Source organism: Chlamydotis macqueenii, chromosome 16 (assembly GCF_036417535.1).
Source record: "Chlamydotis macqueenii isolate bChlMac1 chromosome 16, bChlMac1.mat, whole genome shotgun sequence".
NCBI classification, from domain to species: domain Eukaryota; kingdom Metazoa; phylum Chordata; class Aves; order Otidiformes; family Otididae; genus Chlamydotis; species Chlamydotis macqueenii.
In genome coordinates this window covers 14,556,288-14,570,893 of record NC_141571.1, presented here as the reverse complement: position 1 = coordinate 14,570,893, position 14,606 = coordinate 14,556,288, and the positions used below count along the sequence as shown (strand labels likewise).

Sequence of the window (14,606 nt, the reverse complement as noted above, 5' to 3'; positions counted from 1 at the left end):
CTCCCCCCCCCCCCCCCGCATGGGGTCTGAATAGTACAGCCCAGCCAGCGCCCCGCGTCGGACCACAGTGGTCTGCTCCCCGCCGCCTCCCCCCTCCCCGCGGCGGTGGTGCGCGCCGCGCAGGCGCAGTGGCGCGGCCGGCGCTCAGCTGGGCTGTGTTTACCGCTGCGGAGCGCGGCGGGACGGGCGCGCTGCCGGGCCCGGGAGGGGAGCGGGCCGCGCCGCGCCGCACCGGTCTGGGCCACGCCGACCCGACCCCGCCGCTCAGGTACGGCTGCGGGGGGCGAGGAGGCCCTGTCCGCTGAGGTGCGGCCGGTCCCGGCTCGACCCGCTGCAGCCCGCCCACCCCTCTCCCCTTCAGCTCAGCCCCGGCCTCCGCAGGCCGCTGCCCCGCGGCCTTCCCCCGGCCTTTCGCATGGCCTGTCCCCAGCCCCGACACCGCCTCCGCGGCAGGGCCTGGGCTCCCGCACGGGGGCTCTGGGCACGGCTGGGGGCAGCGGGGCCAGCCGAGAGCCGTTAAAGCGGGGAGCGGGGGCGGGGGGCGATATCAGCGTGGGGGTTTCCTAGACCTCCCTCTCGCCCCCACATCTCCGTCAGTCTCCTTGGCAGCAGGCTGACAACGCAGGTAGCGATTGAGCTGTGTGGCGTGGGGCTTTTAAATTTGTTTACTGAGGGAGTTAGAAGGGCTCGGATTGAAAACTGTTAACTTTTTGGTGTGTTTTTTTTTTTTCTCGGTAGACATCCACACCTTTGTTTTACCTTCTAGAGCGCGTTATGTCGTAGCAGGGATTATCCTGGGAATCTGCTGGGGAGGAGAATTGCATTTTTGTGCCTTGTGTATTGTTTGAGTCTTCCCCTGTGCATCTGCTGCTGTTTGCATTGTAAGGAGTCGCGTTAATTTCAGCGTTGTGTTTCAGGCGTCTGAATGCAGCTTCTCATGTCAGGCTTGTTTGGTTTTGTTTTGTTGTTGTTGTTTTTTTTTTTTTTTTTTCCTTAAAGGGGAAGATGGCAACACGCAGTTGAAGGGATATTTCAACATTAAAAGGCTGCTTGGTTTGATACCTGTGTTGTGATCTGCTAACGATCGTAGTTTTTGCAACGTGAGCTTCGTGCTTGCTCAGATTTGTGGAAATCTGTGCTTTACCTAGAAGCCTGAAAAGTGCAACTGTGGTAATTGTGGAGGAAGAGGATCTCGTTTTAAAAAGTTTGTTAAAAATAAGCCCTACTCATGGTGTTGGTTCTCCTTTCAACAGAAGAAGGGAAACAAGGTTAAAGGTGTGGAACTATCTGAAAAGGAATTTAAGTGTCAAAGTTCTCTGTCCTGCATATAAAACATGCATTTTATGAGAAGTAAGCTAGAGTCCAGTAAAAGTAATAACTTCAGAAGTAACTGACACCTGTCACAACTTGGATATTCCTTGATCTCATTTGGAAAATGTCTTCCATACTGTAAAGCATAGAAAAACAGTTTGTTCGTTGTATGACTGAGCTGCAACCAGGTTGGACCGGTTGTCCCGGTGGGGCTTGTGTGCCGCAGAAGGAATTTGTTGGGGATCCAAAGTGGAAAAGCCACAACTTTGTATTCATACTTTAAAGAGGTAGATTTTTAATAGCAAAAACACCTTGAAGTGGAAGAAAGAAGCAAGCCCAGGAACAAAATAGACAAAAGAGAGTCAAGGGAATCGGCACCCTCCCAGAAGACAGTGTTTTAATGCAGAGTGTTGTATAAAGCGTGCTGACCAAAGATATGAGCAACCCTGTGTGTGCGGATGCAAGGAGTTACTGTGTGTGTAAGAGGAAGAAAAAAAAAAAAAAAAGAAACAATCAAATTGGCTGATGAACCCACCTAACCCTTCAGCTTGATGTGTTTTCACTGTGAAGTAATAGAACACAATCACTTTTATGTAGAGAAAAGGAAAGAACAGCCATAGAAAGGAGAGGGATGGCATTTTAAAAAATGTTATTAATGGCCTGAAACTGGATTGATATGTTTGAGACATGAATGTCTTAAAAACTGGCTGGAGTTCCTTGCCTGAGTACGTCCTGGTTTGTGTGTCTCTACAGGTAACCAGGACGGTGTGTTCTCTGGGTAACTGTGAAATTTCTCTAGACTCCTGTGGCTTCTCTTTGCTTCCTCTGAAACGGAAAGTGTATGATTGGCTCCTGGTGAATGTAACAAATAAACCCCAACAATTTAGCTGTAGGGAGATCTTCTTGTCCCAGCAGTGAACTCTAAAGCTGCTGCTTCTCCTGTGGTTATTGTGAGCAGAGAAAGGCGTTGTAAAGAAATCCATTAAAAAGAAAAAACAATGTTTTCTGAGGAGGTTTCTGTGTTTTTTTTTTTTTTTTAAGATCTAGGTAGGGAAGAAAAGCTAGATTAATTTTGAGTGATAAGTTCTTCTCACCCTATACCTTTTTCTTTAAAACCTGTAGATATTTTCCTGCCTGAAGCCTATAACCATGCTTGCTGTAATGCACAGTCAAGGAAGGAGCTTGCTGTTCTTTCCCCCACACCAACAAGCCCGGATAGGTGGATCACCACCTGCTGGAGGTGATCAGTCGGAAGTGTTCGTAATTCATAAATCTGTGTCACTGAGGAGTTTCCAAATTGGGGCTTAGCTCGTCTGGGACTTCAGAGGACCTAAGAAATTCCACAGGCTTCAGTGGAAATTCTCCCTGCTTTTGCTGTCTGTATGTTAAGTGTTTTACTGATGATAGTGCCTCGAGCTCTGAAGATGAGCTGTGTGCAAGTGTATTTGCTAAAGCAAGGCAGATTGTACCTTAGGTCAGAGGTTTTTGTAACCTCTGTGAACTCAGTTTCATGATACATTTTCTCTGAAGTGCAATTTGAGATTTTTCTAGTTCTTGCTGCCTGTGTCTTAGTCTCTTAATTTCCCCTTGATGCTATTAGAGACAGAAAGTCCACGTGTGGCGAGGATTCTGACAGGCAAGCCAGGCTTGCACTGCTGCCTGCATTTGCAGTGAAAAACGACCTAGAAGCACAGGAGCTAGAATAATCCTTTTATATAAAAGGGTTCAGTGGAAAAGCTGACCTGCCAGTAAAACGCTGGTAGTGTTTGAAGACAGACATTCCACATTGAAATGGTCTATTGTGATTTTCCCCTGCTGGGGTCAGGTTCTCGATGCCAGATCTGCTGGATTTTGTTTTCCATTGTTTGGATGGGGGATAGGGGTGCTGGTGGCAACGTTTTTTCTGCCGCTTGTGGTCCTTAGTACCTAAATGTCTCTCTCAAAGTACTTCGTATACAGCAGCGTAATTTAGTGTTGAAGTGCATGTTCTATACCTCACCTTCCTTTGTTATTCTTTTAGTTTTGGCACTTACAGAAAACTGTTGAAGATGGGAGGTGCGGTGAGTGCAGGAGAAGATAACGATGAATTAATTGATAACCTGAAGGAGGCACAATACATCCGGACAGAACTGGTAGAGCAGGCGTTCCGAGCCATTGATCGAGCAGATTACTACCTGGAAGAGTTCAAAGACAATGCCTACAAGGACTTGGCATGGAAGCATGGAAATATTCATCTCTCGGCACCGTGCATCTATTCTGAGGTGATGGAAGCTTTGGATCTGCAACCAGGGCTGTCATTTTTGAATCTTGGCAGTGGCACTGGTTATCTGAGTTCTATGGTTGGACTCATCTTGGGTAAATACCTTTTCAATCACGTTAACTGTTTGAATTAGATTTAAAAAAAAAAAGAGTTTTGAAATCGGGAATGAAGCATTCCTCAAGTAATGAAAGAAAAAGGTAGTTCTAGTTCCTGGTACTAGGAAAATAAAGAATGCATTAATCCAACCAGCCAGTTTATCAGGATTCTTGCAGCCTTCTCTCTGAGATTGGATGGGATCCAGATTCCTGTGCAATTCAGAGCAGGTGGTGATGTGGTTGCGCAGGTGGCTGCGGTGGATTCCTGCAGGACTGAACACAAACTGGAGTTTGTTGCCCCTTAAGCAAGAATCCAGCTTTGGATCAGGAGTGCCGTATTGAAACCAGGGTTGAGCACATCCGCAGAAACCTGTGACTAGAGCTGCTCTGTGCCTTGTTTTTTCGCTGTCCTGCCTACACTGAAACATGTTTGAGATCCAGTTTTGACTCTTTCCAGGTAGGAATAGTTTCTGGAAGGCGGTTAGTGCCTCAGAGCTGACTTTGACCACGTCTACAGTAGGCACAAAGCAAAGCATCCCAGTGCAATTATACAATTGCTGTTTGCCCTTCAGTCAGCAGCTGTGCTGCAAGGACAGATAGCAAATGACTACAGGGTACATATTTTCCTTTTGTGGGGGTGTCAAGAATTTGAACTGCTGAAATGTTTGTTGTCAGGGTGGAGCCTCGCTCCGACCTCCCGTTTGTGGTTTTCTGCTAGGTTTGTTGAGGTTACCTAGGATGCCAGTATGTAACCCCAGGGCTTTTGAATTCTTTTGAATTTTTGGAGAAGTTACCAAGTCAGTTCTGATTAAAAAGCTGAGTGAGTGCTGAACAGCTTCTGTATTTTCCAATTTCTTTTTGCTGTTGTGTAAGGTGCAGTGTATGTTGACTATTCCTAATTGCTTTGAGAAGATTTTTAGCATATCGGCAAGGTGGTATAAAAATAACATAAAGACTTTTTTAAAGGGATTTATTAAAACATGCGGTCTATTGTTCTGCATTGGAGTTCTTTCCAGGTGGTCAGGTTTACAGCAGTAGTATCAGTGTTTCCCTCCTGCAGAGGAATTTCCTGCGTAGTTAAGAGCAAATGTTTCAAAATCAATTGAGCAAAACAGCCTCGCATGCTTCCAGAAGCTGCAGGCATAGGGTTGAGCTTCCATTGTAGTACTGATAGCTGACCCTGCACGAGCGCTGACTGTCTGACACTCTGCTGTAGGAAGCAACCAAAACTGTATTAAATCCTGCTTGATTTTGTGTTGTTGCCAGTTACCTTTACCCTAGTGTTCTAATTTTGCAGGTCCTTTTGGTGTTAACCATGGCGTGGAGCTTCATTCTGATGTGATCGAATATGCAAAGCAGAAATTGGACTTCTTCATTAAAACAAGTGACAGCTTTGACAAGTAAGAAAGCAGAATGCCCGCTTGGATTCGTTTTGTGCGTTTGTCTTTCATCACGACAGTTCTTGCTCCCACGTGGCAGCTCTGGATTCAGGGTAATCTGAGGATTCTGGCTCCTTAGGCTTGCTGAGCTGCAGTGTGTGACCTTCAAAGCTGGTGTGTACTGTGGGGGACCTTCAGAAGTTTTTGCAATGTTTTTAATAGCAGTGCTGCTGTTGCAGGGCTTAGAGGAAGCTGGAAAAGGTTACTTAGTTTAAAATGCACTTGTAAGTAACAACTTGAAACGTGCAAGTAATAATAAGGTTTGTGATCTGAGTGCATGCATGGCTATCAAAAGAATTTGAACTGATTTCTGTGGTGGGCTAATGTGTTTTACCTGAGAAGAAGAAAAATGATGTTTTAATATACAAAGGTCGTTTATGATTATTAAGTTGGTACTAAAGCTGCTTGGGATTTGATTTATGTCCTTCCTTAGAACTTCCATTTTGCTGCTGTCACAAGTAATAACTTTCCAGCAAGATAATCGTTGCCAATAGTAACCTCATCCATAAAGGTGTAGCTGTCGTGTTTTGGAATCCATCTCACAGTTTGTTCAGACTCTGGATACCTGGTAGTCCTCCTCTCGTGGGAGGAAGGAAATTAAAGTCATTTCACGCTGGAATTTAAACTACTGAGCCTTGTGCTATTGCTGCTGTACTGGAGAGCTACTAATGAGAGGGCTGTATTTTCCTGAAGTTGGCAGCAGACCGAAAGTTTTCAGCATGGACGGTGCTTGCACATAGATTGTTGGGATTTTTTGACTCATATTGCAATTGTTTGAGTAGGTGTTTTAAGGAAAACTTGTTATCTCTCTAGACAAATACAGCTGTGGAGCAAAAGTGAGTTGAATTCAGAAATCAACACGACTGGAAAATTGGCATTGCTGAGAGAAATGTCTGCTGGGTTGTGCTGTTAGAACACCGTGTGCAGGAACTGTTAGCTGGCTGCTCTGAATGTCTAGCACGCTCCGCAAAAGCGGAAAGCTTCAGGAAGTGTTCAGGAATAAATAGGTGCTATAGTGAGCTGCCTCTCAACATACCAGTAGAAGAATGATATGTTGTACAGCTTCTGTCAAAATCAGCCCTTAAATGTGAGGCTCAAAGCTTATGTAGGTTTGGAGCATGTAAGAAAACCAAAAGCATCATAGAACCATTCATGTTTCTTCTAAACTGAATCAGAAATGCTATAGGCAAAAATTCTTTTTATGGAGGGTGAAATCACGCTTCTTTTGAAGCTAATGGTGAAACTTCCATTGGCTGCAGCAAAGCGTGTTTCTGAAGCGTCAGGTTATCGTTGCCCACAACATCTGAAAACCATTTAAAAGCTTTTGAAAATGCCAGAAAACCCCTGGTGCAGTCCTTAGAAGACTTTAGCATTTGAAATTGCAGGTCTAGTATTTATAGTTGCGTATTATAACTGAGTCAGCATCAAGTGAGTAAAAATAGCTTGTTCTGAAGAGCTATATGCAACTCAAGTACGAAATTACGCATCCTTATCCTTTGGAGATTTTAATCTATGAATTCTCACCTCGTTGTTCTGTGGTTTTGAGACTTCTAGCTGTGATCTGTTCTGATAATATCTAGGAGGAGAAATCAGTGAAACTGTTTAAGTCTTTTTCATTGTTTCTTTTTTTTTTTTTTTTTAGAATCATTAAAATAATTCATGTGATAAATTGTGGTATTCTTGTACGAGACACATCTTCTTAATTTTCAGATTTGAATTTTGTGAGCCATCGTTTGTGATCGGCAATTGTTTAGAGATTTCTCCAGACTGTACTCAGTATGACCGTGTTTACTGTGGTGCTGGAGTACAGAAGGAGCATGAAGACTACATGAAGAACCTGTTGAAAGTTGGAGGAATTCTTGTCATGCCTCTGGAAGAGAAGGTAGCGTGTCTTTCTACTCGTGTTTCCCTTTCAGTTATCCTTAACTCTGATCTCGGTTTAGTCAATAGCTCTTTCTTTAGTTGGCTCTTCTTGTAGCATGCTGAAGAAAGCATTAAGTGCACCAGTTTACACTATGAGTGGAAACTGAGCTCTGCATGCTCCATAATATTTCAGAGATTCATATTTCTACCAGTATTTCACACATTTTTGTCTTTTTTGTTACATGCAAATTTATGTTCCTTCTGCAGAAAAATGTCAGCGAAGCTTTGTTCGCGTTATATAATGTAGTGTTGTACTTAATGGCAAGATTCATAAGCCAGACAGGGTGTAAAGTTTTGTAAGAGTGCAAGTTGTCCCTATTTACAAGTGTTAATGGATTCTTTTAAGTAAAAAGTGGGAAACAGCCCTGTGTGTAAACTCAGGATTGTAATTCAAATTAACTTTTTGTTGTAAAACTTTTTTTTTGTTTTAATAGACTTGTATGGCTGAGGTGTAGGTATCTGGTCTTTTACCTCTGTGAGTGCAGCTGAGATGTGCAGAGTTTCTTCCCAGTAAACTGCTGCGCAGCGGGTTAGTGTGAGAGGTCTGAGCTGTAACAGAAATCCAGTGACCTGCAGACTTCCTTCGGGAGCGAATGTTCATCGGTGACTGATGTGTTTTCTCAGTGGTCAGACACAGCTGTTCTGGTTCAGAATTGAGGGAACTGGGAAAGTAGAGTGATCCAAGCTGCCAGTGCCCATACTCTGTTCCAAGAGGTGAACCTGGGGCTAATCCTGTAAGGACTTCTCAGAAAAAAACACCAGTGTTGCCCCTTATTCCCTAACTTGCACTGTTGTAGCTTCTAGTGCTTCAGCCACTTGTCCAGGCAGAAAAGTTGTTGGTTCATTTTCGGTTCAAAAATCTTACTGTAGTTCACACAATGGACAATAATCTCCTTGTTTTTCTGTAGTTGACTAAGATAACTCGTATTGGTCCTTCTGCATGGGAGACCAAGAAGATTCTTGCTGTTTCTTTTGCTCCTTTGATTCAGCCTAACCACGCAGACTCAGGAAAATCAAGGCTCGTTCACTTGCGTGAGTACGGATGTTCTTGAGTATGGGGGAGGTTTCTCCTGCTATTTGACTATAAGCTGCACCTTGCTTCCTCACCGCCCAGTGATTCAGAATTATCCTGAACCTGGAACGCTTGAGGGATAGAAGCTGTGCATTTTTTGGTTAGCTGTTGGAAATGCAGGTCGTACGCAGTGGCCTCAATCTTTGGATTAAGACTTCAGTGTAGAGAGGCCTCTTAAGAACACACGGAGACCGAGATACTTCCATAAAGAGATTAGTCAGGCTTTGTTCTTATTCTGGAAAGGTGTCGTTGCGTGACAAAAAGCAGCTCAGTAAGCAGTCTGTACAGTGCTGTAAAGTCCACCGAGTGCGTATTTCAGCATAATTTGTGTGGTGGCTTTGTAGTGAGAGCTGCATATATATCACATGTGATTGTTTTTTTTTTCTGATTCCTTCATTTAGGTTGCAGGAATACTTGCTTATCAGTAGGAGACAGGCAAGGTTTTTGTTTGTTTCACTTTAACTCCATTTTAGTACATGGATGCGTATGCATCAGTACATTTTTTTTCTTTATGCTGCGTGAGTTACGTGGTGCACTTACGGACTGGCAGCAAATAAGCGCAGAAGACAGGACAGTCTTCCAAACCGTTCATGTGGGGGGTATTTTAATACAATAACTTATTGTATGCTTCTTTAATTACTTTTACCAACGGGTATCCAGCCTGTCTTCACCCACTAAGTCTGAAGCAGTTTTTGAAGACTGTAAATAGTACTCATGTTTTATAAGTGAAGCACTTGGCAAAGCTGAAGTAACTTCACAATAGAAAAATCATTTTATGGAAGAATTAAATAGACTTCAAGTCTAGTTATCTACAGTAGGAAAATATCTTTTTCTGAGTTATTAAACAGTCACAGGTTCAGTCACTAAGTCTGCATTCTTATAATCTTTAAGACATGTGTATCGTAAAATAATGGTGAGGACTTGACATCAAAATATGAAACTCTTCTTTCATCCCATTCTTTTTCTTCAGTTAATGAGAGAAATGCATAATTAAATTTTGTTTGGAAAGTTACAATACAGTTTATGTGAGTTGACAGGAGTTGAATAGAGCTGTTTTTGTAATCACAGCAGGGAATTCAAGTGGCCTAATTTAATTTGACCAAATACCACTTTTCCTATGAGTAATCTTGAGCAGAGTTTCTCCATATCTGTTCATGGTTTTCATTTTGTTTTAGCCCCAGTGGCTGTTCGCAGCCTGCAGGACCTGGCTCGTATAGCCATCCGAGGAACCATTAAAAAAATTATACATCAAGAAACAATGAGCAAAAACGGAAATGGGCTGAAGAACCCCCCAAGATTTAAACGAAGACGTGTGCGTCGCCGTCGCATGGAAACTATTGTTTTCTTGGACAAAGAGGTCTTCGCTAGTCGTATCTCCAACCCCTCAGATGATAACAACAACAGTGAGGATACCGAGGACGAGAGACGAGAAGAGGAGGAAATTAAACCCTCTGAACTAAAGCCAGAGCCCCCCGTAAACTTTTTGAGAGAAAAGGTCTTGAGTCTGCCTTTGCCAGATCCCTTGAAATATTACCTGCTTTATTACAGGGAAAAGTAATTTCCTTCTTCTAGAAAGTGGGAAGTAGGCAGAAAATAAAGTACTACTTAGGGCTTGACAAATGTGTACCACTTGCTTGCCTGCTAATGTTACCACCCAAGGCAGTAGGCTAGCCGGGGAATATGGCTGCTGTATCCTTAAACATTATAGCTTTTTAAAGTTTTTTTTCTTCTCAGTTGTGTGCTATAATTTTATCCTACAGCAGGGATTCCTTAGGAAGCAAGTTGGTGTAATGCTCAGCTGCTTATGGAAAGGAGGATTTAATTCCCTGAAACTAACTGCATGGAGATATTCTAAAAATCTCGTGGCTGCTCTATGGAGTTGCAGTTTTTAAATATTCTTAAGCAGTTCCCCAAAGACCTCTGCTGTCTGTGCTCTCTCCCACTAAACCTGCCGTGTGTTTATCATGGTGTGTGTTTAATGGAGGGTGAAGACTATTAGTAAACACTGACCTGGCAAATCTTGTTTCTTCTAGTAGTCTGAAAAAGCACAACTTCTACAGAAAGGAAAGAATTTTTGGCGTTACCCTGGTGGCATCCAGGTTTTGAATGAGAAGGAAAGCATCAGCTCCTCTTTGGTTGGTCTCAGTTTTGCTTCTAAACTATATATAACTTTTCAGTAAAAGGTTAAAATGTTTTACGTAATATTAGGGGTTTTTTTAATGGGAAACACCTATTCTAGTGAATTAGTCTGAGAGATGCAAAGTTGTTGGGTTTGTTTTTTTTTTTTCCTTTAAAGCAATGGAGGCAAATGAGGAATCGCAAAGCTGATTGCTTTGACAGGGTGCTAGGGTAGTCAGGGTTGTGACTGTTGTCTCTGGAAATGTTTGCGTAGCCGTTCTGAATGGGGCAGAGGGTAGAGAGGAGATGCGTAGCAGTGAGTTTGTGAACACTGACTGTGGAAGCGGAATCAGCGGATTTTGCTGTTGTGTGAGATAGCTTACATCTGCTGGGCTGCACAGAGTGAAGTGCAGAGCGCCAGCCTGAGCGGAGCGGCTTGTGTCCTGGTAAATCAGCCAAATGTCGTTTTGTGGAGGGGGTGTAGAACCTGAAGACACTCCCAAAAACCAAATTGGTGCAGTTCTTAGGTGTTCCTGTGTGTGCCCCTGCCATAGTGAGGTGGCTAGAGTACAGCTTGTGCATACACAGTCCAAATACGGTAGGTGTAATGAAGTTGATTAACCTGGTAGGTTATTTTATTCCTGCAACAATTAAGTAGATATTTTAACAGCCTCATATAGAAGGACTGCAGTTCTGTGGATGTGAGCTCTAATTTTTATTCCCAAGTCTTCCTGTAATGGTGATGGAAGGAGGTACCATGTGTAGAAGGGGAAGTTCACTTGCTTCAGCCAGTTTGAAAAATCTAAACTGGTAACAGCTGGAAATAAACCCTTGAGCTTGTATTGATGTGAAACACTCCTAAAACTGGAGGGCCTCTCAGTAGGTAATGAAGCTGTGTTAAGGCATTGCCCCATCAGAAGCACTTAAGTTGGTATCACTTTGGTATCTTTTCTTTTTATGCTGTCTCCTCATTTTCTGAGGAGGAATGAATGAAGACTGTCTTGCCAAAAATACGCTGTGTTTTCGGTTAGTGGTACCGAGTTGCACAACTTGCAGTGTTTCAAAGTTCTGCGCGGCTTTGAAAATAAATGGTACCTCTTGTACATCTAAGCCTGAGGTGGAGACCTCTTCCTTGCATAATAAGCTTTTTCTGTACCTTTGAGAATATTATCTGATAATACCATGTCACGAGGCCGCTGGCACACTGTCATAGGCTGTATTTTGCCTCCGGTTTCCTAAGTCTCCACTTCTGGTCTAAATGGTACCCCAAGGTATTTTGCTCCCTTAGATTTTTATTTCTTTATTTCAAGTGGGGCAGTTCTGTGGCCGCTGAGCTGATAGTTTCCTGTAAACATACAAGTACCCATCTTGTAATTCTATCGAGTACAATTAATTCGTTTCTATAAATTAAAATCCTGAATATGGAGGTAAATGGAGGCTTAATAGAATCTACATGAATATTTCTCTGTGCTTCCCCAAAGGCGGTTGCCTCTGGATTTGTTAGGCATTCCTGCTGAATCGCTGTCGTACTGGGTGTGTGCCTTTCTGTATTGTGGCACAGTTTCCATAAATCCACGTAGTACAGGGTGCCGCCTGCTTTTGGCTGCCAGGTCATCCTTCAGTTTGTTAATTAGAAAACTTATTTTTAAAAGTTGCTTTAAAAATGGCATTAAATTTCAGGTTTGTATTAGTAAACCGTGCTGAGATTCTGTTAAAGCTGACCTGTTGAGGGAGAACTATCTTTCATTTATCCCTGTTTGATTTTTATCCCCATCCCACCCCCAGTTGTAAAAGATATTTTGTCAGATTTTTCACCAGATTTGCCTTTTTTTACATTTGCTAGATTTTTGTAGCTTTCTATAAGATGCATAAAATACTGCTATTTTTCCTAGATAAGGTTGAATAAATAAATATATATACAGGAAATTTATGTTCTGGGTTGTCAAATTGTCCCCTCGTCCAAAAAACCACAGATCCAAACCAGCCCATAGTAGAAGTTTTATGTGTAATATAATTGTGAAATAATATTGCTTATAACCTGTAAATGAAGTGGAACTGTAAATATGCTTTCCTTGTGCACAAGCATTTGCACTGTAGTTTTGTATGCATTTCTAATAGAGGAATTGTGGTGTCACTGGTTTTTGTGTAGTCTGTAAGCTGTCCAGGAATTTTACCTGCTTTGACTGTTTCCTTTTGTGTTCTGAGTAATCCTCACTCTAATTGTATGTGACTCCTTTTAGGTTTCGATACTGCAGTAAATTTGCAAAAAGAAATGAATTTCAGGCTGCTTTAAGAATTAGTGTGTGAGATGAAAAATCTGTGTGTAGAAACTAGAGTTAAGTTGGCCTGCGGCATGCAGAAGTGTTACGCAATTTCAACTTTATTAATAAGTGTTTCTGTATCAATAAACTCAGTAAAGACTTTTTAGCCTTCCTAACATGGCTTTGCGTCATGTTGTGATTAGAATACGTTGCAGGTAAGTACTTATTCCCATAATTGAGGGTTAAAACACCAGAAAAAGCACTTATAATATGGTGCAGGTGCATAGTTTTAGATGAACTCCTCAGAAAACAATCTCTCAGAAGAAACCTGCCCCGCTGATACTTCTAAACCTTTAAGTAATGGAGTTGTGCGAGGTGTATTTTGGAATTGGCGCACATGGCAGTGATGCAGATTTAACATATCAGAACGGTTACAGAGTGAATTCACTTACCTGGCTGTTAGACCTGGGGCAACAGCTACCCAGAGATTTAGTCCATTTCTGTGCCTCAAGGAATTGCCTAAACCCGACGTGTCAGGAGCTCGCTTGGTGCGTTCTGAACTGCAGCTCCCCTCCTGTCTCTTGTGCTCTGCTTCAGTGCTTAATTACTGCAGGGTTTTAAGAGCTGCTGTTCAAGGCTTCCGTTTCACTCGTATTGAGAATAATATTTTGACTTTGGCTGTAGCAGGAAACTGATCATAATGGCAAATACAGCTGTTGCTAATTAAATGTGTCTGTTAGTGTTCATTCCACAGGATAATTACCTGTAATCTGTGTTTCTTCCTGTGTATGATAGGTGTCCTTTTACCACTATAACGTGAGACTAGTTCAGTGTTTGTTTTCCTTCATGTGATGCTTGCTGAAAAAAAAAAACAAACAACTCCTTTTCTGCTTTGGAAAGCTATGGATTTGTCTTCTGAATGGTATCGAGTAAAGGAAACTTGTCAGATAATGTTTATGTGCACTTCATAGTGAAATGTACAACACCACAGTTCCCTGGGAAGTAGTGATGAGCTCTTCAGGAGACCTGCTCCTGTGAAATCTTTCTACTGGGGCAGACATGATAGTTAAAAATAAAGGAAAGAAGGATGAGGGGGGAAAAACCACCGCATCTGAAAAACAAAGCAAACTTCCTTGCATTTGACTGGTGTAAAAAAAGTCTGTCTAGCAGAGGCTGGAAATGCTTGAGCATGGGACACAGGTGTGAACTTTTGTTCTTGCTGCTTCAGAGTTAACTTTTGTTTAAAAAGGAGCGTGCAGCTCTGAACAAGAACCAATTTGTCTTGTTGATGGAAAATAAGATAAATTAATGCAAGAGTAAGGGAACTGTGATGGCTGGTGTTTCCTAACACCTCATTTGTCATGAGGGCGAGATAAGCAAGGTGGAAGAGGTGTGTTTCAAGTTCAAGTGAAGATCTGCTAATAAGTAAAGGTATAGGTTGTGCAGAACTTGCCTTTTTGCATTCAAGTCGTTCCCTGTGGCATGGCCGCTCTTAAATTGCTGACTTGGCTGAAGATCCCATTCCCACAAAGTAGTGGGCCAATACCCGTCAATCCTTCCGAAAGCTGCCACCCACCGCGCAGCCAGGTGCTGAAGTAAGATTCCGAAGACCGTACCTATAGAAAAATGACTGCTGCCTTGCCCAGATCTTCTGTGACCAGTATAAATAAACCTGGAGATGTAACCGGAGGCAGAAGGTGCAAGCCTTGTGTTTGAAAAGTGGCCAGATGTGCCAGGGAGGATATTGATGACTTTCCTAAATACTGAAGCATGGTTTGAAGAGAGCATTTTTTGTTTACTTTCCTAGAAATACTTTTCTACAGAGCAGCTCCCAGGTAACTGTTACCCTGTCCTAACAGAGTTCAGTGCGTTTTGGAAAGAGACGCAGGGAGCAATCGGGCTGGAAGAATGTACAACTTAAGTCTTGAAGACTTTGCTGACGTGACCTGCGTTGTCTTTTCTGATGCACGTGAAGGATGCTCTTCTACTGCATGTTACATCTCAAATTGGAGTTAAAAGCTGTCATTCATCTGGAGCAGTCTGCTCTCAGCAGCTAATTGTTATGTAAAGGCTGAAGAAAATAATTTAGCTTTTTACAACCTGTTCTGGGTTTGGGTGGCCACTAGA

The 14,606-nt window shown here is 42.7% G+C and overlaps 1 protein-coding gene across 8 annotated transcripts; it reads left to right on the top strand.

The window, feature by feature from the left end:
* Positions 1-144: 144 nt before the first annotated feature.
* On the top strand, positions 145-12,655 carry PCMTD2 (protein-L-isoaspartate (D-aspartate) O-methyltransferase domain containing 2). Of its 8 annotated transcripts, XM_086760501.1 has the most exons (7): positions 178-268; positions 767-881; positions 3,332-3,666; positions 4,964-5,066; positions 6,816-6,987; positions 7,937-8,060; positions 9,276-12,655. In XM_086760501.1, the coding sequence occupies exons 3-7, from the start codon at positions 3,360-3,362 to the stop codon at positions 9,656-9,658; spliced, it is 1,089 nt and encodes a 362-aa protein (XP_086616627.1). In that variant the 5' UTR covers positions 178-268; positions 767-881; positions 3,332-3,359; the 3' UTR covers positions 9,659-12,655. The 8 variants fall into 8 exon arrangements, with proteins under 8 accessions (XP_086616626.1, XP_086616627.1, XP_086616633.1 ...); XM_086760500.1 differs by lacking the exon at positions 767-881 and having other exon boundaries at positions 145-268; XM_086760502.1 differs by lacking the exons at positions 178-268; positions 767-881 and adding an exon at positions 492-625.
* Positions 12,656-14,606: the final 1,951 nt, after the last annotated feature.

Excerpts from the sequence above, each read along its gene's own strand:
- PCMTD2 (XM_086760500.1), top strand. The coding sequence starts at position 3,360 with ATGGGAGGTGCGGTGAGTGCAGGAGAAGATAACGATGAATTAATTGAT. Across the intron at positions 6,988-7,936 it reads TCATGCCTCTGGAAGAGAAG|TTGACTAAGATAACTCGTAT; the intron begins GTAGCGTGTCTT and ends GTTTTTCTGTAG. Across the intron at positions 8,061-9,275 it reads ATCAAGGCTCGTTCACTTGC|CCCCAGTGGCTGTTCGCAGC; the intron begins GTGAGTACGGAT and ends ATTTTGTTTTAG.